This window comes from Phoca vitulina, unplaced genomic scaffold (assembly GCF_004348235.1).
Source record: "Phoca vitulina isolate PV1807 unplaced genomic scaffold, GSC_HSeal_1.0 scaffold3, whole genome shotgun sequence".
Taxonomy (NCBI): domain Eukaryota; kingdom Metazoa; phylum Chordata; class Mammalia; order Carnivora; family Phocidae; genus Phoca; species Phoca vitulina.
The window spans coordinates 54,481,388-54,506,334 of NW_022589706.1; the positions used below are offsets into that span (position 1 = coordinate 54,481,388).

The 24,947-nt window shown below is 45.1% G+C and overlaps 1 protein-coding gene across 1 annotated transcript in view; it reads left to right on the forward strand.

The window, feature by feature from the left end:
• The window catches only part of PARM1 (prostate androgen-regulated mucin-like protein 1), a 107,877-nt gene that overhangs the window by 76,652 nt on the left and 6,278 nt on the right, over positions 1-24,947 (forward strand). Inside the window, exon 3 of the mRNA XM_032400533.1 lies at positions 13,108-13,186. Coding sequence (XP_032256424.1) covers positions 13,108-13,186 — 79 coding nt within the window. The remainder of the gene's footprint in view (positions 1-13,107; positions 13,187-24,947) is intronic.

Consider the following 24,947-nt stretch of genomic DNA (forward strand, 5'->3'; position numbering starts at 1 on the left):
GACAAAAATCCCATAGGTGGGGTAGCCTAAACTACAATGTAGTTCTCAGAGTTCTGGAAAGCACAAGATGAAGACACCTACAGATTTAGCACCTGGTGAGGCCCCCTGCTTCTTGGTTCACACGCAGACATCTTACCGTGCCCTCACTTGGCAGAAGGGGGCACAGGAGCTCTCTGTGGTCTCTTGTATAAGGGCACTAATCCCATTCGTGAGGGCTCCCCCCTCACAGCCCAATCACCTCCCAAAGGCCCCACCTCCTAATACTATTATATTGGGGGTAGGATCCAACATATGAGTTGGGGATTGGGCACAGACATTCAGTTCATAATACCTGTGCACACAGATACCCCCCTAATTAACACACAGCCATCATTATAGACCGTCTAAAGGGCTCTCTGCTGCCACTGTGGGTTTCAACCCACCCTCCTTCCCACCACACCTCTCTTCTACCCTGCTGACTCCCTCCTGCCTTTGGTACCATGGACTTCAGAGTTGAGATTATGGGTTGCTATAAACCTTCACTCACTTTTTTTTAAATTTTGTGCCCACTTTTTGAAACTTAGGCTAAACCTCAAAGCTTGTGAATCCCAAGTAAATTCCCATAAGGAGCTCCAAAGATCAGATTTCATTTTAGGTAAAAATTATTCTGAATTCTTGTCTCTACTACTTTTATTTCTCCTTTGGTTTATTTTACTACCTAAATCTTAATCTGAAATCTGAAGATGAAATATTTCCAAAATATCCTTTGAAAAATATATGTCCAGGTAATAAAACCAGCTAGTTACCATCTATGTTGTTACCTAGTAGCTAGTTACCATTGCTGTTGTTACCTGGTAGCGGTTCAACTCCATCCATCCAATATGTTAACTGTCTCGGTATCACCTTTCATTACATTTGGACAGTTTCTGTCTCGGTGGAACACTTTCTTATTTTCTGTTTCAAATACTTTCACCAGTCATATATGACTAAAGTGATTCTGTAAATGCTTCACTGAGAGAGTGGGATTTCGCTTATAAGCACAGCTGATGTCATTAATGAATCTATGGCTTGCTATCTCACTGGGGAAACTGACTGGAATAGACTCGATTCTGTATCTAGACCCTTTACTGTAATCTTCTCACTCAAAAGATCGCGTCTTTTCGTTATCAAATAATAACAGGAAAGTGAAAAGGGATCAGCACCAATTCATCATCTTTATCAGATAAGAATCTAAATATCCCACCCCGGAGTACTGACTGGGGAGCATTGTACTGGGAGAACACATAATAGATACTTAATTAATACTGCTCTCAGCATGCCTTGTGTCCTAGGTCTTACACAAGAAAAATATTGGCCAATAAGAGACAGCATTTCACTTAACAGTACCTTGCTTTTATCATCAGACTCATGGTTTTCAGGTGGGAACCACAGTCTCAAAAATGAAGGTGAGGGACACCTGGGTGGCTCAGTTGGTTAAGTGTGGGACTCTTGGCTTGGGCTCAGGGCGTGATCTTAGAGTCATGAGATCGAGCCCCCCTTCCAGCTCCCCACTCAGCACAGAGTCTGCTTGAGATTCTCTCTCTCTCCCTCTGCCCCTTCCCCCTGCTTGCATGCTTTCTCTCAAATAAATAAATAAAATCTTTAAGAAAAATAAAGTAAATTTAAAAATGAACTTGAATTTAGGTTAAGATCATGAAATCTCAGTAAGTCCATGGAAGTAGGCCATCAAAAACACTTTGCCATATTTCTGTCTGGAGAAATTGTGGGGTCATCTTAAAGCCGAGCTCTAGAAGGGTAAGAATATTACTAATAGTACAGACTTTGGCATCAGACTGCCTGATTCAGATCTCACCAACGCCACTTGCTGGATGGGAGACGTGGGCAAGTTTGTTCATCACTGGGTGTCACGCTTTCCTCATCTCTAAAACGAAGGCCATAGAATTGCTGTCTTGCCTCATAGGCTGCTTATTAGGATTAACTGAGACAAGCATGTGAAGTGTCTCTTGCAGAGTTTGCACTAAAGTACATATTAGCGATTATTATTACAGTGGGTAGCCAGCTCTTTGTGTGGATACCAACAAGGGTTTGACTCTTCTAGACTTTGATTTTCTTAACTTGAAAAATCAGAATGTTTGTAAAACACTTGAAGACTCCCAAAAGGATTATTACTGTAAATCTTAGGTAATAAGGATCCATTTAAGTACCTGTCTATAACCCAATACAGAAAAGGATAATTAAGAGTGTGAAAGGGAAAAATAACTGCATTCATCTGTATTCTGTGATAAAAATCATAAATTTGCACATTGCATGGCACACAGGGTTCAGACTCTATCTTGGACTCTGAGAGGTTCCTTCCTTCCTTCTTGCACATGTCCTCTGAACCAAGGAAATAGCACCATGGAAGGTCTTACTTGCTAAGGCTGGTGAACCCTGAAGGAATCTGAGCCTCACCTGCACACCAGTTAGGTCTCAAAAAGGGCATATGCCAACTTTTCTGGTTTATTTTACCCTCGGGATTGTTTTATCCATGGTCATGCCTCATTTTCATCATTGAAATACTAGAGAAACAACAACAAACCTCCCCTTCAGTGTCCATGGAGCTAAATGACAGCTCTAAGCGAGACGGTGGCATGCTTCCTGCAATCCATTATTTTTCCCCTCTGAGTCATTCACAAAGGGATGAGTTGAGATTCCCAACCTGGTCCTTCATGTTGAATGTCAGAGGCTACAAAAGGCTGACTTTTCAGCCCCCACATTCCTCCTCCTACTCCCTGTCATGCAGCTAGTCCCCAACGGACAGAACCCCGGGAAATTCTTTTGGATCATTTCAAAGCTAATTGTATTAAGGATGCTCAGATAGCAGAGTGATTTAGGGATTTCTTTTCCTCTTTCTGATTAACTCCTGAATAGAAGTATCTATATCCCCCTGTCAAGGAATTAGATGAGCTAACATGACACAGCTGACCTGCTCACACTTACAGATCAGAATTTTCAGAAGAGGAAAAAGAGAATTCTTCATCATCCAGGGCAAACAATAGAAGGGGTTCTCTGTTCTTTTTTTTTTTTTTTTTCTCCAGAAATCACTCCAACCCGCACTCCCCCTTCCCTATCCCCCAGGGATCTGAGCTGAGATTCCCACCCATGGCAAGTTGTGGTACTCTTAGTTCATTAGAAGTTCTAATTCAGCCCAGGCTGAATTATGTTCATTGTATAAAGTAATTTAAAAATAGTGATGATGGGCAATGATGCCGGGCAATGCAAATCTGTGCTACGGGAGAGAGCGGAGAAGGCAGAACGGACATGGGGCATGTGAGGGAACAGACATCGGGGCTTAGTTAACATCGTGGACCCAGAAGTGCAGTCTTCCTCCATGTCTGCACTGCTCCAGGGAGGGGCTGAGGCAGCGCAGTTGGCCCTCCTGTGTCACATTTCCGCCAACTTTGGCCTCCACCAAGCAGCAGTACTCATGAAGCTGCCGCATTCCCGAGAGCAGTGGCAGGTGGCGACATAGGTGCTGCTGGCCCCAACTTCCTGCCCTCCATTCTTTTTGGCCCCTTCTGGGGGCCTGAGGGCAGCTGATTTACCCCCCCCCCACCCAGCATCTCATCCCCCAGCCCCTTTGAGAAACTGGTGTTCCTGGGGCAGTGTTCCCAAAGTATCGTCCCTACATGGCTAGTATGCAAGGTGCTAAACCTTTTTTCATCCTAATAAAACCTTTTTTTGTTTTCCTGTGAATTTGAAAAAAGAATAAAATAGCACATTGAATTCATGACCCCATAGCTATTATTTTTAGGCTATATATAGTAAGTATCTAAAGAAAAATAATGACTTGATTTAAAGACATATATTAAGAAAATTATAGTGTAGGAGGTGTGAAGATGGCAAAAAAATAAAAAAATAAAAAAACCCACGAGAGTGGTATGGAGATGTTTGAATTTTGGAAAAAGTATACCGTGAGGCAGAGGCCAGGATCTTATCCTTGTTTATTGTCTCGGCTACCAGCTTCACTTGGGATGAGTCCAAGGAATAGAGAATTTAAAAGAATGCAAACCAGAAATCAAAAGGTATCTAGTCCCAGCTCTGCAGTTGATGGAGTCTGATCTCAACCAAATCCCTTAATTTCTATAACCTTCCGTTTTATCATTTGTAAAATGAAGAAGTTAGATTCAATGAACCTTCTTAGAACTTCCTTTCAGCAGTAAGATGACATTATCCCATTGGTCACGATCTCACTGGAAACAAAACCTGAATTTGAGATCCACAGTCATCTCTAAGATATCCGGGTTGGCTCACATGTCCTCACGTCAAGCTTTCTTACTGGCTTTAGGGGTTTATGGGTAAGAGGTGCCCAGAGCCTGTGAGACCCTTGTATTGCACTACACTCTTTAATTTGGAAAGATGCTCTGAGAGGAAGAGTGTGTTTCATCAAAGCTTGACACCTCATAAACAATAAACATCAGCTTTGTGAATGGTTGAATGAGTCCTTATTTTACAAGTAGAGATAGAGACACAAATGAGGCCAGGAAGGCGGGGAGGAGTAAAGTGACTTGCCCAACACTGTTCAGCTCGTGGGAGCACATGGATGGCTCAGACGGTTGACCCTCCGACTCTTGGTTTCAGCCCAGGTCATGATCTCAGAGTGGTGAGATCGAGCCCCGCATCGGGCTCCTCGCTCAGCGCAGAGTCTGCTTGTCCCTTTTCCTTCCCCTTTGCCCACTCTCTCTCTCTCTCAAATAATTCAATAAAATCTTAAAAAAAAAAAAGACTATTCAGCTGGTGCCTTATTAGGCCAGTCTCTATGCCAGGCCTTCTAATCACACAAAGTAGAAAAGCGTGGGTTTGGGGGATCCAGCCTTAAAGGTTGAATCCCATTTCTGCCCACTAACCAGTTGAGCTGGTAACTTCTTGAGTTACTACGTTACTTGAGTTACAACTATTTGAGTTTTTGGTAACTTCCTGGAGTCTTTATTTCCTAAATGCCCAAATGGAGAGGCGACACATCTGTGCCCAGCTGGGGCCTGGCACGGGGTAGCTCGAGGCAATGATGGTGGCTGTTCCAGCTGTGATGACCAGGGTCGCTTTCCTTCACGATCTCCCTCCTGTTCTCGGCACAATACTCCGCATGTCCCCTGAGAACAGCTGCTGAGCCAAGAATGGACTCAGGGCAATCTTTAAGGAGACTCTGTGAATAGCATTCAGATGGAGGCTCAGCCACGCTTCAGGAGAAATTCTCATTCCCCGCGGGCTCCTTTGGTCTGGGGAGGGCTGAGTGAGAGGAATGCTCCCTGACATTGACCGGCGGCTGCCATGTGATCATCAAAATGCGGATGGGGAGCGCCATTTGCTGTTTCTAGAAACCCAGTCTAGTTCCCAGTACAAGTGTCAAAGGAGAGCTGGGATCGGGAGACCTGAACATGTAGTTTGAACAAATTCCCAGGTGGGAAAGAGGTTTCATTTGTGTTGGGAGACACTGTAATTGTGAGTGATATGAAGAAACTTTAAGACCATGATAACCAGGGCTAGTGCCCATTTGTGTGCCCTGGGTTGTGTTCACTGCAGACCTGGGCTCCCTGTGTCCCTAAAGTGTAACTCCTGTGACCACATGAGAGGGACATGAGGAAAAGGAAACGAGCATTTGCTTGATTTATATTAATATTAGTTAATATTCATGTTTCCAGGACACATCTTTAAAGAGATTAATATTTTCAGTATACATCTTTAACTACATGCTACCTAGGTAGGTCAAATGCTTCGATAAAAGTGAAGCCAGTCCCCAAACCAGGTCTTCTGATTACAAGAGGAAGAGGATAGGTATTGGGGATCCTGTCCCAAAGTTTGGATCCCCAGTCTGCCCACTAACCAATTCTGCCCATGAACGAGTATCTAAATAAGAAAATAAACATGAAATAAAAGGTGCCAGTTGTGGTAATATTTGACTAAATTTTATAAAGTTTACCTCTGCCACTCTGTGGAAAGGAATGAGTAAGCAATAATTTAATGATTTAAAGATTTGGGGATATGGGGCAGTGGGGAGAAGGACTAATTTACTGAGGCAAACTTAGGTTTTGCTAATTAAAAACATTTCTGTAACATATTTGGATGCAAGCTGTGTGCCTTATAAAGGAGCTCTGTATTTTCATCATAAGGACTAATAAAGTCCAATTTTAAAAATAGCTACACTTTCAGAAGAAATCATATATTCTATGAATTTCTTACTTTGGGCCTAGACAAATGAAGAAGTGTATTTGGTATCCCAGGATTTAAAGGACTTTCAATCGAGAGAGAGCAGACATTAAGTCATGAGAGGGCTCACATAAAACCATTAGTAAAATGGCATATATTGTCTTTATCTTGTATGTATGTGCATAACTACCCAGAGCTACATGTGTCGGTATTAGCTATATGCTAGAATGTTTACTGAATTATGCCATGCTAGGTAAAAGGGCAAACACCTAGAAAAAGAGGGCTCAAAATGAACAGACATCATTGCGGATGAGTTCCAAGAGAAGACTAGATTTGAGAAGGTTCTTGCAAATCAGCCCTCTGCCCAAAACACTTCCATGGTCCCCATTCCCCACACTGTCATGGTGTCCCCAAACACTATGTCTGGCTTTGAGAATACTCCCATGATTTGGTCCCAAATACCCAACCATTTCATGGTCCCTACTAATTTCCATTACATCTTTTTATGTAGACTGTGGCCTTGGTTTTGTCAGCTCTGTAAATTGGGTGACCTTGGGTAAATTGCTCAGTGAATCCCTCAGTATTGAGGTCTCTTGAATCCTAAAGTGAAGGGGCTGGGCTGTGTTAGGTGTCTATTCTCCATCTAGCTGGCTCCAGCCTCAAATCTTCATTGCTGTCCAAGTCCTGCCCATCCTGCAAAGAACAGCTTCATCCCCAAGATTCCAACTTTTATAGACACCCCCCAAGTTAGAGGCAGAAACACTGAGTTTGGTACCATCCACCTCCCCCATTAACTACCTACCTATCTGTCCACCAGTCCTACACTCTGCTGGATGGTGCCTGACACCGGTCTCTGCAACCGGGGACTGAAACCTAGGAGCCCTGCCTGCTGCTTCTCCACGCCCTGCACTGTCCTGGCTCAGAGGAAACCATGCAGCTTATTCAGGAAAACCTCATGGGATTAATTCGGAATCAGAGGGAGATAAGCTCAGCTTCCCTTGTTGTGGGGTAGAGTGGGAGGAAAAACAGGAGTGAAATCCAAGCAGAATTCAAGGACAGAAGTCCAAGTGAACTGAAATAATGGTAAAATTCGGATCCACCTAGGTGGTGGATCTCCCAAATACTGAGATTTTCTTTTTCACTTTCTCTCCCCCATACCACATCCCGCACACATGCAGGGACACACACATGCCCCAAAGCGAGTTGCAGTTAGCGTCTACCCCGGTGTCACTTCATATGGGGCAATGAATAGCACTGGGCCATGCTCTCAGCCATTCTTTCGGACCACAACACATGCTAGAAACCAATGACATGGGCCTGATTAGGTCGCTGTTCTGTGGCTGTTGTCTGCTTCTAACTAGTCCTGCCTACAATTACTTTGAATTATAGAGTTTTAACCAACTTTCACCAGGACCTACAAGAAGACCCACCCCACAGCACAGCCCAGAGTTAGGCCGGGCGTCCTGGACAACCAACAGAAAGCAGATAGGGGAGGTGCAGGGCCGCAGGGTTCAAACCTGGGCGGACTCGCACGTACCAGCCCAGGGCAGCAGGAGAGCCTGGCGAGGCCCGGCATGGACCCGGGAACCTGTGCTGGGGTGCCAGCAATTCCAGTGATCAACTCTGCGCCTCCCGGCCCTTAGCTTCTCTGTGCCTTGGTTTCTTCATCTATAAAATGGAAATAATGAGAGTCCCTACCTTACAGAGTTCTCGTGAGAATGACATGAATTCGAATAAGTGAAGCTCATAGAACAAACAGTCCTGGGACCAGAATAAGTAACGAGAAAGTGTGGGTTGCAATTATTTTTGTTGTCGTTGTTAATACTATTAACGTTGTTTGGAGGATGGAGGTGTGATGCGAGACTATGACTGTAAGGCTGGGAGGGGCTTTTCCTAGTGTCATAGAGTTTGGGGCCCCCCGCGGAGGTCTCACCTCCCAGTCTCCCCCCCGCCCCACCTCTGCCCCCGCCCCTCCTCCAGCACATGCGAAGACACACGCTGTTAGAGAGGAAGAATTCCTTTGAGACAGGATGTTCCTTTCCTCTCCGTGACCTTGACTGAAGGAGCAGCCACACACTCTGAAGTGGTCCCCTGCTCCTCTTCTCCATTTCTTACCTACTTTCTGGACCAGGAAGAGGAAAGAAAAGAACAAGACATGTCTGCTGTGTGAGAGGCAGGTGCGGGGAGAGAGACCCCTTAACAGGATGCCATAGTTTATTCCAGGCCAGCACAGGGCACAGAACAGACTCAAAGCAGGGCAAGCGATGACCTCCAGGGCAGCCGCCTGCCTCCCGCGGGTGCCAGGTCTGACCAGGAGCATAGCCTTCTGGGAGTTAGCTGTGGCTACTTCAAGGATGTTATCTGACTCTATTCGGACAGTTATTCCCAAAAAAGCTCTCTTCCAGTTCCATCATCCTTGGGAACTCGCAAGCACATGCTGCAGGGGTCGGACCATAGCTGTAGAGTATCATAGGAGGAGATGCTCGGGTAAGACCTGGAGCAGGGGATTCCAAGATGGAAAGACAGGAAACCTGCTGCTCGGGAACTTTCTCAGCACAGTGACTGGGCTCAAAAACTGCCAGTTCTTTTTCTCTTTCTTTCTTTCTTTTTCTTTCTTTCTTCTTTCTTTCTTTCTTTCTTTCTTTCTTTCTTTCTTTCTTTCTTTCTTTCTTCTTTCTTTCTTTCTTTCTTCTTTCTTTCTTTCTTTCTTTCTTTCTTTCTTTCTTTCTTTCTTTCTTTTTTCTTTCTTTTTTTTTTTTCTTTTTTGCCAATATTACATTTATTCATTCGACATTAAATAAATGAATCAAGTACCCACCACGGGCTAGAGACTGCACCTGGGGTTGAGAGTGCAGGAAGTAGGGGAAGAGATGCAGGATGAATATGGTTAGAACCTGCCTGGGGAAGCTCATAAACACAACAGAGAGCGTTTGAAAGAAGCAGACACAGAGAGCTGAGAACCCACAATAACACGGTCATTTGCATGGGGGTGTCAGGAAAGCTAATCAGAAGGGTTGGTATTTAGTTAGGTCACCAAGAAAGCTGGGAAAGGGGCCAGTGGAAGTAACCTGTATATGTTAGTCATTACAAATGCCAAGCCTGGAATGAAATAGTCCGGGGTTCGAATGTTAGCTTAACCATTTATCAGACTGTAAAACTTGAATCAAGTTCTTGATTTCTCTGAGCCTTAACTTTCTCATCCATGAAATGGGACTCAGTCCACTCATCTCATAAAGAGAATCAAGTGACAGGATCGCCATCAGGCTCTTGGCACAGTACTAGCCCAAAGTACCCACAGGGTAGAGGTAACTATGGTTGTTCTTTAGCCTGTTTACTTTTGTTCTGCGTTGTTGTGAAGGTGGTGAAGTGGCCCACTGAGAAATCCCAGCCTCCAGAGAGGCCGGGTGTTCCAGGAGGCTTGGCATGGATCTTCAGCAGCCCTCTGGTCAGGCAGAACATGTTGGCAGGGTGGAATGTGCTAGCACAGTGGAATATTCTTGCATCTTGGCTTATAAAATATACAGATAAGTTTCCTCCAACTCTCTCTAATGCCTTCTGGCTCCAGGGCTCTTCAGCATGCGCCACACCCAGTCTGTAAGGAGCACGTCCCACTGAGGAGGAACTGAAATGCCAGCCACCTTCCCATCCCCTGCTCTCAGCGCCCTGCCCACCAAGTGGCCATACCTTCCTCACAGGGCAAAGCCTTCACTGCCCCAGCCACACCTTCCTCATTCTCTGTCTCCCTGCCCCTCCTTGAAAAAAGAGTCAGTAGGAGGAGAAGGGGTTTAGTTTAAACAGTTTAGTTTAAACAGAACTCGGGGGCGGGGGGGGGGGGGGGGGGGGGGATGACATTTGTTTTCACAAGGAGGAAATCAAGCCTTTTCAGTTACCATAAAAATTGTGCTGATGTTGGCTCAGCAACCCCCTCATATGCTCGAACCATGATGCCCTGAGGTACAGAACTTCCCAGGATGAGGTTCCTGGCTGCTTCTGAAGCTAGCAGCCGCTCTGGGGGTCAGAGCAGGCTCAGCCCACAAGACCTCCTAGGCTCAGGGCCTGGTAGAGAGCGACTTCCAAGGGACCCTGGCTCCCGTGGCTGGCACCCCGTGAGAAGAGACGGCGGCTGGCAGAATCGTTAAGAAGATGTCCTGAATATTTCAGTACAGCCTATTTTACCCCACACCTTTTGGCCTCATATCCAGCACTACCAACCCTCAGGAGTGCCCCTTTGCTCAGCTGCCCTCAGGAGCCCATCAGGGGGAAAATCACCTGCTAATCCCTGGTCTGGTCATAGAGGCTGCCCTTTGTGAACAAGGAAGGATGGCCTTGAGAGCCCCATTTGAGGATTGGGGCTACATCGAGAGCTAGAAGACAGCCACCAGCCACTGAGAGGGGCAGCGGGTCACTCTGTCACTTGCCTTGTTTTGAAAAAGAACAGCACTTGAGTTGGGGAACTGCCTGATTTATCTTTAGAAAGAGGCGACGTATAAATATATCCAGTAAATCGCAGAATTGGAGGCGATCCAACTGCCTAGGGTTACGAAAGAAACTTTGAAAAAGGTCAAACCTACAGTTTCCTGTATTAAACTCTGCTGGCACAGGAAAGAAAAGTCTTATAGAGAAATCAACTATAGTCTGTCTCTTCTTCTGTTTTTTTTTTTGGAAGGGGCAAATTAAATTTAAAGGTCAGTTTTTGAACAGCTCCTAATTGCAACCACTGTATCTCTTTGAATCTTGAAAGGCCCCCATCACCTTACCTTGCAGTCGTAATCCTCATTTCACAAGCTCTTAAAAGAGCTTTTAAGAGGCTTCAGTGAACTTTGAATTGTTCTAATTTCAGCACAGTTTGGAGGCCGTGAAGCTAAGTGCAGCCTTTCAAAGCAGGGGTGGAAGTTTTCCATAAGGGGATCTGACCTTGAACTTTCTCTACATCGATCGGATCTGCACATCTGAGCATACCGTGCCATAATTCTGTCTTTACGGTGGTAAAAAAAAGGGGAAGAGAATTAACCTGATAATTACACGAATCTGGCTCTGAAGGGTTCCAGGAGCAAGGAGGTGGGCATGTGAGCGTCCACATGTGTGGAAGCTCTGAAATGGTGGAATGTGGTCAGCCTGTGTGGACACATCAAGCTCTGGCCTTAGCCTCAGTGTTAGTTAGCAGTGGACCTCTTTGGCTCTCTTTTAGAAATTCTAAACCAGCAGAGAGAGCATGGATGTTTGATGTAGCCTTCTTTCACTCAACTTTTGGGGAGTTACTAAAGAGTTAATAACTAGACTGATTTGCTTCTTAGCTCTGTTCTAATTCCTTTGGTGGAAGGGCTAATGAGAAGAACAATATACAAAAGCCATTCATAAGAGAGGGAAAGAAAGAAAAGGAGAAATGACAAAATAATCTACAAACGACAAGTCTCCAAAAATGTGGGGGCAGATCCATCACCCTTGAGATCCAGTACACGACAGGTGGGCACTGGGCCAGGACGGTACATTTTGGATAAGACTTCCATTCGGTGTACGTGGCACCTCATTTAATCCCTGCTAAAGTCATGTGGGCAGAGGGAGCAGCTCTTCTTTCTCGGTTGCTGCAGGTGAATGGCATGCGAGTCAGTGTTACCTAAATAGCCCATGCTACATACGCAGTGAATGATGGAGGCACACTTGAATCCACATATTCGGACTCCAGATCTCTGATGCTCTTTCCAGTGCGGTTAAGAGTCCCGTTCATTTGCTGAAGTAGTAAACAGTTTCCCAGTGGCCTGAAAGAGTACATGGTGTCCCTAACACCAGGTTTAGTGCCAAAAAAGTCACTTTCACTATTAGGGGACAAGAGCCCAATTGATTCTTTGCATTTCTCAGGTAGAATAAAGCTGAAGTAAATACATTATTGGTCCAAAGCTCACACAAAAAAGAGTGTTGTGCTTCAAAGTAGTAATCTTGGGAAGCAGTATGGTTGTTCTTACAAGGCTACCTGCTCAAAGGGTTTTTAACTGCCCATTAATAGTTGCCTTTGGAGCCAGATTTCAAATTACACAATAAAACATTCATGTTACTTTATAATTACACCTGGTAATTTCCATACACAGAAAATAGTGTTACCTCTCAGACCAGACCGTAGTTTTACACCAAACTTGACTTTCTTCTCTACAAAATCAAATTTACCTTTCGAGGATGAAAACTCAACACACTTCCCAAAAAGGAGTTTTTTAAAAAAATGCTTTGACTTGATGGCATCATTAAAATGAGTGCATCTCCTACCAAGATGGTCCTTTTGAAGTGGACACTGCTGATACAGCTGTGTGGTTCTGGTTTATTTAAAAACCAACCACTTACTTTGTAGTGACCCTTGAATAAAACATCCCAAGCCTCCCAAGATCTCCCGAGGGTAGAGAGAGGAGCCAGAGCCTATAAAAGAAGAAAATAGGATGTCGGGAGGTTTGCAGTGTGTCCCCCCCCCCCAACCCCCTCCCCGCCCCGCCACCAGCGACAGCAGCAGCAAACGGCCTGCTGTCGTTCTTAAAACAACAAATATCACTGGAGACTGTTTTCGGAACTCCAGGCCAGCCACACGGTCTTAATAAAGTTGGCCATTTACCCAATCTCTCAGAGCCTGAGAAGCATATTGGTAACAGAATTAAGATCCTGGGTTTTGGGAAGCCTGGGTGGCTCAGTCGTCAAGCGTCTGCCTTCGGCTCAGGTCATGATCCTGGGGTCCTGGGATCGAGTCCCGCATCAGGCTCCTTGCTCAGCAGGGAGTCTGCTTCTCTCCTGCCTGCCGTTCCCACCCTGCTTGTGTTCTCTCTCTCTCTGTGTCAAATAAATAAATAAAATCTTTAAAAAAAAAAAAAGAAAAGATCCTGGGTTTCGTTCTAGCTCTGACTTCTGTGCAGACCGATGGAAGTGAATGCCCTTGCTTCATCTTCTCCCTCTGCCTCTCCTCCCCTGCAGGCAGCATCGCCGCCATTACGGTGACGGTCATTGCCGTGGTGTTGTTGGTGTTTGGAGTCGCAGCGTATCTGAAGATCAGGTGAGACGCACCTTACTCTTCCTTACGGAGAAAAGGGTTCCATTTTGTCAGGCTGCGGGCTGAGAGCTGGTTTGCTGAGGGCTTGTGTCCTGATAAGCACCTGAGCTCTTGGGAATGCTGGTAGGGATGCAGCAATGGCCGTCGTAGTGCGCGCTGGACAGGAACCCATGGTGCGGTGTTTGAACCTTGGCAACGCAGAAGAAATAAGTGGATGTATACAGCATGATGATGGAAGGAGAATGGACCTGCAGTCAGGAGACGGAGGCTGTGGCCCTCTGCCCTTAACTCCCCTCCTCACCCTGAGAAAGCCACATGCCCCCCGAACCTCAGGTTCTTCATCTGGGAGATGGGGTGGAGGCTCAGTGGTTCGTAAATACTGATGTTCGGAATACCACTGTGTGGATGTGTGCCCAGTCTGTAAGGAGGTTTTCACTGATTCTAAAGCAAAATGTTGAAAATACAAGGAAAGTGTAGTGTTTTCAGGGCGCCTGGGTGGCTCAGTCATTAAGCGTCTGCCTTCGGCTCAGGTGATGTTCTCAGGGTCCTGGGATCGAGTCCCGCCTTGGGCTCCCTATTCAGCAGGGAGCCTGCTTCTCACTCTCCCTCTGCTCCTCCCCTCTGCTTGTGCTCGTTCTCTCTGTTTCTCAAATAAAATAAAAATCTTAAAAAAAAAGAAAAAAGAAAAGAAAGTATAGTGTTTTCTATAAAATTAGATTCCCCCCCTGAGATTATGTCCTTATATTTTTGGCTTTAAAATATCTCATCTTTTATGAAATGAAGGTGATCACGGATGGCAGCTGAGTTTTTACTTGCTTTAGCTAAATAGAAAGTTGCAACAGTCTGTGAGCCCCCAATTTTGTTGTCTACTGCTTCGTGAAATCCCAAAGGCTCAAAAACCACATTACTTACCCTGAGGCTCCTTACAGCTGGAACATGCCTAATGGCAAGTGTCAGTCTTATTTGCCAGTCTGTGCAGGGCCTCTAACAAGGGACAAAAGGCCATGTGCCACCATGAGCACAGCCACTCTCTGACCTCCTCCCATGGCTGGGGCCATCTTTACGGTAGCTCCGGGCAGACCCTGTCACTCCGTCCCTTAAAAGCCCCCGGTGACGGGGCGCCTGGGTGGCTCAGATGGTTAAACGTCTGCCTTCAGCTCAGGTCATGATCCCAGGGTCCTGGGATCGAGTCCCGCATCAGGCTCCCTCCTCAGCGGGAGCCTGCTTCTCCCTCTCCCTCTCTCTCTCCCTGTCTCTTATGAATAAATAAATAAAATCTTTAAAAAAAAAAAAAAAAAGCCCCCGGTGGCTTCCCCCTGTACTTAGAGAATTATTTTCTTTTTTAAAGATTTTATTTATTTATTTATTTGAGAGAGCGAGAATGAGAGAGAGAGAGAGAGAGCACATGAGAGGGGGTACGGTCAGAAGGAGAAGCACACTCCCTGCCGAAAGCAGGGAGCCCAATGTTGGACTCAATACCAGGCCTCCAGGATCATGACCTGAGCCGAAGGCAGTCGCTTAACCAACTGAGCCACCCAGGCGCCCCTGTACTTAGAATTAAATTCTAACCCCCCAGCTTGCCCCTCAAGGTCATTCATGGAGCCTGCCCTACCTCTTCTCACTCATCACTTCTCTCTCTCCATCTGAACCACCGAGTCGCAGTCACACAGGCTTTCTGTTCGATTCTTAGAACGTGCCAGGCTCTTTTTCTCTCCAGGCCCTTGGCCCTTGCCCGACCCTGTCTCTGAAGGCTTTTCTTCTAGCTCTTTCTCATGCAAGGTTTTCACATCACATCCTCCAGAAGACTTCCCTTCCAGTTTGGTGCCTCATTACTTTTGTTCTGGCTACCACCACTGTTTATTATTTTATTCATTGTTTTATATATTTGTTTACTTGTTTATTATCTCTTTTCCCCACACAAAAAATGCTAAGCTCCATGAGGACCCAGACTTTGTGAGCACAACACTGGGTGCAAAGATGCTCAATAAACTGAATAAGTAAACAACGTGTTTATCATCTCTGCCGCACATTCCCTTTGCTGCCCTCTCTCATCTCCTCTGCTCACCCCAGCCCAAACCAACACCCACCAGGAACCTCTCCCATGCTCTTTCCCTTTTACCTCCCTCCATCTTTTGTTCTAAATTGTGCACCAGCTCAATCTAATGATGGTGTCAAGTCTGAGAATGCCTCGTGATATCACCAGTACCTAAGGTACAAAGAACAGGAAAGCCAGGTTTCAAAGAGAAATTGGAATTAAAGGGCCAGCGTTACCTGTATCTAAAAGCCTTTATGAAAGCATCCTTGTCTCCTTCATTGCTTAAAACATCTCTTTTCTTCACTAAGTCTGTATTTCCTTGACCAAAAACTTAATTTTATGAATTATATCTTACCAAATGGTACACTTTTCAGTCCATTTCATTACTAGTTTATCACTGCAGATACGCTGTTTTCATTAGGAGTTAAATTGGCTTTTATGAGCTAGTCTGGAACCCTCATTCCCACTTTGTGTTGGGGTGGGAGGAGGCAAAAGTGGAACTTACGGATGAACTTTAGAATCACTCTGCAGTCACAGTGGTGAGTTTCTGAAGGGCTGGGTCACAAAAAATATGACCTCCACTGAAATGTGGAGTGGAATAGAAATGCTTTCCTCTTGCCACACACTTGCCAAAAATGATCTTTGTCTTGACTCCAGGCAAGAATTCAGGTTTACCATCTCAAACCACTGCCTAATCTATAGGCAGTCTAGAACAGTGGTTAAGAATTCAGACTCCTTGGGGCGCCTGGGTGGCTCAGTCAGTTAAGCATCTTGCCTTCGGCTCAGGTCATGATCTCGGGGTCCTGGGATCGAGCCCCGCATCGGGCTCCCTGCTCAGGGGGGAGTCTGCCTCTCCCCCTGCCTCTCACTTATTCTCTATCTCTCTCTCTCTCTCTCAAATAAATAAATAAAATCTTAAAAAAAAAAAAAAAAAAAAAGAATTCAGACTCCAGAAACCAGGAGGCCTCAGTTGGAATCCAAGCTCTACTAGTTTTCAGCAGGTTCTAGTGTGACCTGAGCATGTCACAGAGCTTCACTAAACCTCACTTCTCCTTCCCGTGTAAGATGGGGGCCATAATATTAACTACTTGGTAGCATTGTTGGGAAAATTAATGGACACTGCTTCCCAAGTACATAGCACGGCCATCAGCACCAGCATCATCAAAGAGGTCACCGAGAAGGAAGGGCCCCCAGGAAGACAGTTGCTTGACAGTTACTGAGTGTTAGCTATGGGCCAGGCCCTCCTCTGAGCACTGGGGTCCCACCAGTGATGTGACACAATCCTGCCATCACAGAACATACTGCATTTGGAATATTTTGTTAGCAGGTCATTAAAATCGGTTCTAATGAGTGCTGATTAAAATTCCATAACGTTTTATTTTAAAAATTTAAAGAGTGTTTTCTCCAGGCATTCTCAACACCAGATAAATTCAGTGAATGATTAAGATGAAGTAGTCACTGTTTCTCTCCCCCATATAGGTCCTCCCTCTTAAATGTAGAAAGGCCCCAGGGGGATAAGTTTAAGGTTGTTATTTTTCTTTGGGACTATAAATTTAAGGATGGATAAAGTGACCAGACCTCTGTTTAGAAACCCCCTAAGGAAAGCCCCTTTCTGCTGCTCTGATAATTATTTTGGCAAAATGATAACATAAGGAGGTTAAGAGCCCTCACGAATATTAAGGCTATGCCAAAACCCTTTCGAGTGTTATTTTGCCAGATTCTTGGAAAGCCCCACTTATCATTCATCAAAAATACATCTGGATCAATTGACAAACATGTGTGTGTGTGTGTGTGCGCGTGCATGTGTACCTAGGGTTAGGTTTTCCCTTGGCTGCAAGTTTATTGCATTCCTATCATCCCAGACTTCTGAGAACAGTAACATGACAAGAGGTCTGTCTTCTGTGGTCCTTCAGCTCACTTGGCTGGAGCAGCAAGTGACTGAAATCACAACCCAGGAGGGAACCATTTCTGGCCTGCAGCCAGTGGGCTATCAGCCTGGCCCAGCCAGGGTCCCTAAAAAAGCAAAAGAAGAGTCTGCTTCAAAGGGCAGCCCCACAACCAGGAGAAGAGCATGTCTTGTAAGCTCTGCTAACTGGCTCAGTCGGTTCACCTTTTCCCAAATCCTGATTCCCTCTGAAGGCATGGGCCGCCTCCACCATCTATTTCCACACTCCTATTCTTCTAGGACCTGTGACCCCTAGTTCTGTCACAATATCCCCTGCCTAGAGAACCACCTCCTTCTGTCACTAAGCCACTGTTGGAAGTGACTTATAAACACGAACTGCCCTGAGCCTGCCGGGGCTCTTCTCCATCAGCGACCCCACATCTTCACTGGCGGTGATGTGGCGGGGAGGGAGGAGAGTGGGCTTTGCGGTCAGCTTTAACACGGACCCTTCTCCTTACTGGTTAGGGGGCCTTGGGCAAATTATAATCTCCCTGATCCTTAATTTCTTCATCTGCAAAAATAGAGTGGATAACACCTCTCAAGGTTGTTTTGAAGATGAAATGGAGTAATGAAGATAGAGCACCTGGTGGTTAAGAACATGTACTCTAAGCAAATTTATTAATCACTGTGATCAGTTTTAAGGTTCTATGAGTATAACTATATATAATTGTGTTAGTATTACGGTACTAACTCAGGTTAGTAATACTAATACCTAACTAATCCTATACCTAATACCGAACTCGGGATCGTTACAAGGATTAAGTTATAATACAGATAAACATTCAGCGCCGGGTGCAAGGTGAGGGCAGAGGAGGGGCTAAAGCCTGTCATCGTAATTGTTGTTACAACAGTCCTTGCTACCTCGGTGCTCAATTAGATGGTCGCAGCGGACAGTCCCATTCACTAGGCATCGGGGATTCAGAGAGGGGAGGGGGAAGATGACACAGCAGCTCAGGTTTCTAACTACGCCCCGATGGGCAGATGTCCACGTTCCCTTTGATGGTTTCGGTTGTGTTGTCTTCCACACGCCTGTGAGGCTGCGTCCATGTTATAGGTTCGTAAGCAGAAACTACTTCTGAGCAGTCTTGATTCCAAGGCTTATTTGCAACTTGAAAAGAAAGCAAAAGCCCTGCCTGCCTCTTGCAGAAGGGTGTCTTTAATTCGTGCTGATTGAAGAATGAGGTAAGTCGGTTTTGTTTTTGTTTAAATGGGCTCAAGACTGTTCTGCCAGAAGATAATCCCCTGCGCGGGAGACCGTATCTGCTATCGCCAGCAATGTGGATGCTGCTATAATTAGGTGTGGGTAACCCAGGAGGACAACACGGGCTGTTCCCGTCACAAAAATAAATGTGATCTTGATTTATAGACACAACAGGGCCTGGCTCGTAAGGCATTTTGTTAGAAGTCACCTGTTCTGCTTTAAGTCTTCCAGTGATTACATTTTATACAACTGGATGCCTTTTGGTTGTTGGTAGGTTTAAAGAGTTAGCCCAGCCAACCATTAAGTCTAAGATCTTCTAGAATTTGTTACTGACAGGCTGACTTTTTAGATCAGCTTTTGGCATTCTGTAGGTCCAGCTGACTTGATTCTCTAGCTCAATGGTTCTGAAACGTTAATGTGCATAAGAATCAATGGGGGAGCTTATTATAAACACAGTTTCCTTTCAGGTGATGACTCGACAATGTTAGCAGCTTCTCCTGAATGTTCTCCTAAACCCAATTTAGTCATGTCCTAACTTATTTTGACAAAAATCTAAAAAAGGGGAAGATGCTTAGAGGTGATACTATACAAAGGCTTCATGAAGGAAGTAGGTCTTAAAAGAAATTAAATGAAAATGAAATTTAATTTAGTATCCTGGATTTTATCCGCAGGATGTGTCCATGGCTTATCTAGGCAAAGTTAGGTGCTCTTCTCTGCTAAACATTGGAAAAACAGCTTCGATGGATATTGGACAGCTCGTTGTCATGTTCCAACTTAGCATATTTATGCTTAGCAATCAATTTTACCCACTTATAGGCCAATATCAATCTGTGAAAACGTGGGATTAGCAAATACCAGTCTATAGAAATGTTTATCATTGAAAAAAATCTGTATTTATATCTGAACTCACTTATATAACCCATTCATCACTTTTTCTCCTTCAAGTGTCTAGTGCGTTCCTCATGGCCATTGTCCCTGTTCCCAGATCTGTCATCATGGGTCTTTAGAAGAAATACATTTCAAGACAGTCCCCCGCAAAACAAACAAACAAAAAATCACAGTTTCCTGGGGGTGGTCCCCATAGGTTCTGACGCGGTGTGGCAGCTCACAGGTGAGGACAATGCTGCAGGCTGTGAAAACCATATTGAGTAACCCTGATCTACCTCTGTCCGCCAACACTCCCCCCACACACACTATAGATACGGCACCCCCACTGTTCCGTGTCTCGGCTACTTTGGACATGCTGATCCCCCTGCTAGAGGTGTTTGGTTCATCTTTTTTTTTAATCTGGCTAATTCCAAATTGTCTAGCATGAAAGAGATGCTCTCCGGGAAGCCTCCTCCCCACCATCTCCACGGGGAGCCCCTTACTGCAAGCTTCTCCTTTGTATGACTCAGTTCCCTATCCTGGAATCACTGCCTTCTTTGTCAATCTGCTCCACTAGAAGGATAAAAAGCCCCTCGCAATACCATTCATTCCTGGAGGAGTGAATGATTCTGGGTAGCAAAATTTGGGGTACAGCAGCAGTGTTCATTTATTCCAAATAGGGGGAAATGGGGTTTAGAGAAGGGGGAGCTTGTGGGAACCTGTTAAAACCATATACTTTCATTAGTTACCTCGTGACTCTGAACTTCTTTACAAATAAACAGGTGTTTCAATATGTGGGCCTCTTCTGTGATGAGTGTCTGCCAGGATGATACTGGCAGATAATTTTAAAATAGAGAACAAATTTCATCTACTCCTTCAAAGTAAAGGTGATTATTTATAGATAAATTCAAAAGTAACTGCTCTTTAAAAGAAACCCAGACTGTGGACAGAAGACCTTGAAAATGAATGATTGGAATGTTTCCATCATTGGGATTTGGGTACAAAGACAGGACTGATAGGTTTCCTAAGTTATGATCCTCATTCTGCCACCGACTTGGTACAGTCGCTGTAAATTCACCCCTCATGGTCACAGCTTTCTTAGCCTCAGAACATTGCTGATCGTGTTCCTTTCCTAGTTTGGACAAATGTGACATGGCTATATAAGATGTCACTATCAAGGGAAGCGGGGTGAAGGGCACATGGGAATTCTTTGTACCATCTTTGCAATTTTTCTATAAATCTAAAATCATTCCCATAATTAAATAATTTACTTTGAAACAATTACAGTTCAGTAGCTATCACACAGATATGTTGTTTGCTGCTTCCTCAGAGCCTCTGCGCTTTCTGTTCTCTCTGCATGGTTTACCTCAGGCATCCACGTGGCTCATCCCACATCTCTTTCACCTGTCTGTTCAAATGTCATTTTAGTGAGACTTTTTTCTGATCACCATATTCCTAAGGACAATCCCCACCTCCCATGTGGAACTCCTCATTCCCCTCTGTTGCTCTGCTGTCCTCTACTGCACAGATTACCTTCTGCCATATTATTTTTCATGTCTTATCTGTTGTGCCTGCCCCCACTGCAACGTAAGGTCCCTTAGGACAGGGGTTTTGGGGGCGCCTGGGTGGCTCAGTTGGTTAAGCGGCTGCCTTCAGCTCAGGTCATGATCCTGGGGTCCTGGGATGGAGCCCCACATCGGGCTCCCTGCTCAGCGGAGAGCCTGCTTCTCCCTCTCCCTCTGCCTGCCACTTTGCCTACTTGTGCTCTCTCTCTCTATCTCTCTGTCAAATAAATAAATAAAATCTTAAAAAAAAAAAAAAAGGACAGGGGTTTTGGTCTGTTTAGCTCACTGAAGTATCTCCCAGCCCCCAAATAGGGCCTAACAGATTGTAAGGTTTCAGTGAATCTTTAAATGAAAGGAACCAGGCAGGGAAATGACAGAGAAAGCAAGCCACCCAACAGAAACAAAGGAGACCATGGCAACTGTACCAAACTGGCTTCGCAAATGGATGATAAGAGTCTGAAGGCTTAATTACCAGTGACTAATGAGTACGTTAGGCTGTGTTTTCCCAGCACTAAGCCATATCTTTTTCATCTTTATGCCCCTCCTTCTTAGCACATAATAAGAGCTCACAATTGAATGGCAAGACTCACTTGACTCGAGAGGAGAGAACTTGGGGGGTGTCACAATAAGCAAAGCTGGAGCCTAGAGGGAGATCGGGGCTTGACCCTTGTAAAGGAGAAGACATTTTCTCAAACAAGTGTGTGTCGACACAAGGGAAGTAAGACACTTCATTCATTTTCTTTTCTTTTTTTTTTAAAGATTTTATTTATTTGACAGAGAGAGACACAGCAAGAGAGAGAGAGAGAGAGAGAGCACAAGCAGGGGATGTGGGAGAGGGATAAGCAGGCTTCCCACTGAGCAGGGAGCCCGACGCAGGGCTCGATCCCAGGACCCTGGGATCATGACCTGAGCCGAAGGCAGACGCTTAGTGACTGAATCACCCAGGCGTCCTTCGTTCATTTTCAAAGACGTTTGGGTTCCATTAAGTATCGATGCTGCAGTTATCTTAAAATAGGTACCATTGTGCAGTTGTGGGGAAGGCCTCCAACCGCAGATGTCTTCACTGCATGTCCCAGTTGTCACAGGCCATCAGCAATTAGGGACGAGGTGAGTAGGAAGGGCTGCTTCCTGTTAGAGCAAAGCCATTTGAGAAGGAAGCCATGAGGCCAGGGCTTGACACAAATCACTCCCTATTTTGTTCCCCCAGGTTCTGCTTTTAGCTCAAGAACCCATACGGTAGCAGCAGCATGGGGCTTACAGCACAGGACCATTGATTAACTGTGAGCTCTGTGCTGAGGGCTTTAAAGCCACATCATTGCCTCAGAGAAATGCAAAATTCTCTTTCCTCTTGCTATAATTAAGGTCAAAATGGTGGCTCTGACCCTTTGTACTCTTTAGCAATATTTTCACCCTGCCCCAGTTATATTACGCAGTGAATTGCCCCAGACCGTACGACTCCCTGCTGGTATCGACCAAGCAAACTCTGTCTATGCTATTTATGTGTACCTGATGTAAGCCCGCATCATCAAGTACGAAAGAACGACTGCCTCAAGAGCAACGTGTGAGATGTTCTGAGAATTCAAGGAAAAGTCAGAGGCAGCCTGCCCCCAAGAGGTTTACCATCTATGGGAGCCGCAGCGCAGCGAAGAGGAAACGTAGCTATGTTGGATGGTGCCAGTCTTGACAAAGAAATTGAGTAGACAAAACTGTTCTGGGGCACCTGGGTGGCTCAGTCTATAAGCGTCTGCCTTCAGCTCAGGTCATGATCCCAGGGTCCTGGGATCGAGTCCCACATCGGGCTCCCTGCTCGGCAGGAAGCCTGCTTCTCCCTCTCCCGCTCCCCCTGCTTGTGTTCCCTCTCTCGCTGTGTCTCTCTCTGTCAAATAAATAAATAAATAAAATTAAAAAAAAAAAAAAACTGTTCTGATCTGGTGATGATGCCATTCATACCGACTGCTCTTCCAAGGGAAATGAGATGAAGCAGTGTTGCAGAAGAGAGCCGGGAGACCCAGATTTCAGTACCAGCTCTGCCTTTAAGTCATGTGCACATGGGCATCTAGATTCCTCGCGCCCCACTTTCCTTATCTCGAGAGTGAGGTTGTTTGCCCCTCGTGGACTCCACAAGTACCAATCTGAAAACCGCCCCATCGCCATCTAAGACGTGCATGATTTAAGAAGTTCTGACCTAGAGAGACAGTTTAAAAGGATCATTAGTTATTCTCCTCTTTTTTTTAATTTTTTAATTTTATTTTTATTTTTTTATTATCATGCTCAGTTCGCCAGCATATAGTACATCACTAGTTTTTCATGTAGTGTTCAGTGATTCATCAGTTGCGTGTAACACCCAGTGCTCATCACATCACATGCCCTCCTTAGTGCCCATCACCCTGTCACCCTATCCCCCCACCCACCTCCCTTCTGTAACCCTCAGTTTGTTTCCCAGAGTCCAGAGTCTCTTATTCTCCTCTTAACTCACATACACACACACACACACACACACACACACACACACACACACAAACGTGTTTGTCTTCCTCTCTTTCCAGTATTAGAGGATTGATGCAAACCTGGCTTGCATCCCAGCACACCCAATTCTTCTTGCTTAGGCTCATTAATATATTAAAACAAGCCCTCCAGCTTCAGTACATTCCCAAATAGGGCTTATCTATAGCTTTTGCTTCACTTTGCTCAGTTATTGGTATTGTGCTCAACTCCCTGTACATTCCAACCAGAAGGCAAAGAAAAATGAAAGTAAAGATCCCCCCTTTCCTTTCATTTTTCTAGTATTCATATAGTGAACGTCTCTTATAATACAGCAGATTCAGGTACAGCTCTGATCAAATACTCTTGCCCGGACAAACTGTAAGCAGGAAAACCCAATGACCAAGAAATTTTTAATCCTCTGACCCCACTCCAGCATAATGCTTTAAAAAAAATTCAAATACTAATATAAGAAACTGGTTTTATAACTGTGCCCGTAGTGTGGTTTCAGGAGTTCCTGATGGAAGGGAGGCTTGCTTTTCCCTCCGTGCCCTTTTCCACTCTTTGCAGATAGGCCCTGTGCTTGTGTAAGTTTCATTATAATAAAAATTAAAAAGCGGTACTGGCCAGCATTTACTGTGCTTTTACTATGTGCCAAGGCTTTTATAGGCATTACCTCATTTAATCCTCCCACCAGCCCTAACACATTTTAAGTTTCTCCAGTTTATAGATGGAGAAACGGGGGATTAAAAACATATTCAAGGACATACATCTGTTGACCCAACTGATACTTCTTGGGGATAAAATTATATGATAGATAATAAAATGCTGCAAGAAGTTATATTACCATACAAAGGCGAGGCAGGAGTACCCTATCAATAAAGGAACAGGTTTATTAGGTAGCTGTTGGCCAGGCTTGCAACGGTAAGTCATGCTAAAATTTAGGCTCGGCTCCAGTCATACAATCCCCAGGTTTTTACTTGTTCATTCTCTAGCTTCCATTGCTCAACCATCCTGTTGAAGGATTTGATTGAGGCTGGAGGTGTTAAATGTGAGGGAGGTGTTGGCGATGCGTGGCCAGTGACCTTGTTTACCAAAACTGGCCTCCCCTCTTCCCGGCGATCAGAAGATCAGTGGTGTATTACCTGTGGTCTCTGTCCTTCTCACACCCACGGAAATAAGTGGGCCTTTAGGGCAAACAAAGCATATTGTGGAACATCCTCAAATGTCCAGGTGCACAGCTGGGCCAGCTGAGCCAGCCCGCAGAAATTTGAGGACTAAGAATCTAAAACCAACTCAGCAAGGGCCTGATGCTTTGCAACAGATCATCTCTTTTCAAGTATCTGGCATATGGGAAGTAAGCTTCAGAAGAACAACAGCAGTTATTTTAACAACAGAAGTGTAACAAATGCTTTTTGTGCCTTTCAGATTGTGTTTTCATTTTGTTCAGGTTTCATATCGAGTTGAGACAATAATTAGGGGGCGTGGGCCCGTTTGTCAGTACTATATATAGCAGACGTGATCTCCAGTGGCAAGGTGTAATCATTCACACACGAACATGAACCTGAGAGCCATTCTATGTTCATTTTGTGATGTTCTCCTCACCCTGACAGTACTTTTAGCCATACAATGACTACAGTCCTCTCTGGGAAGCTCCCATCTTATGAACA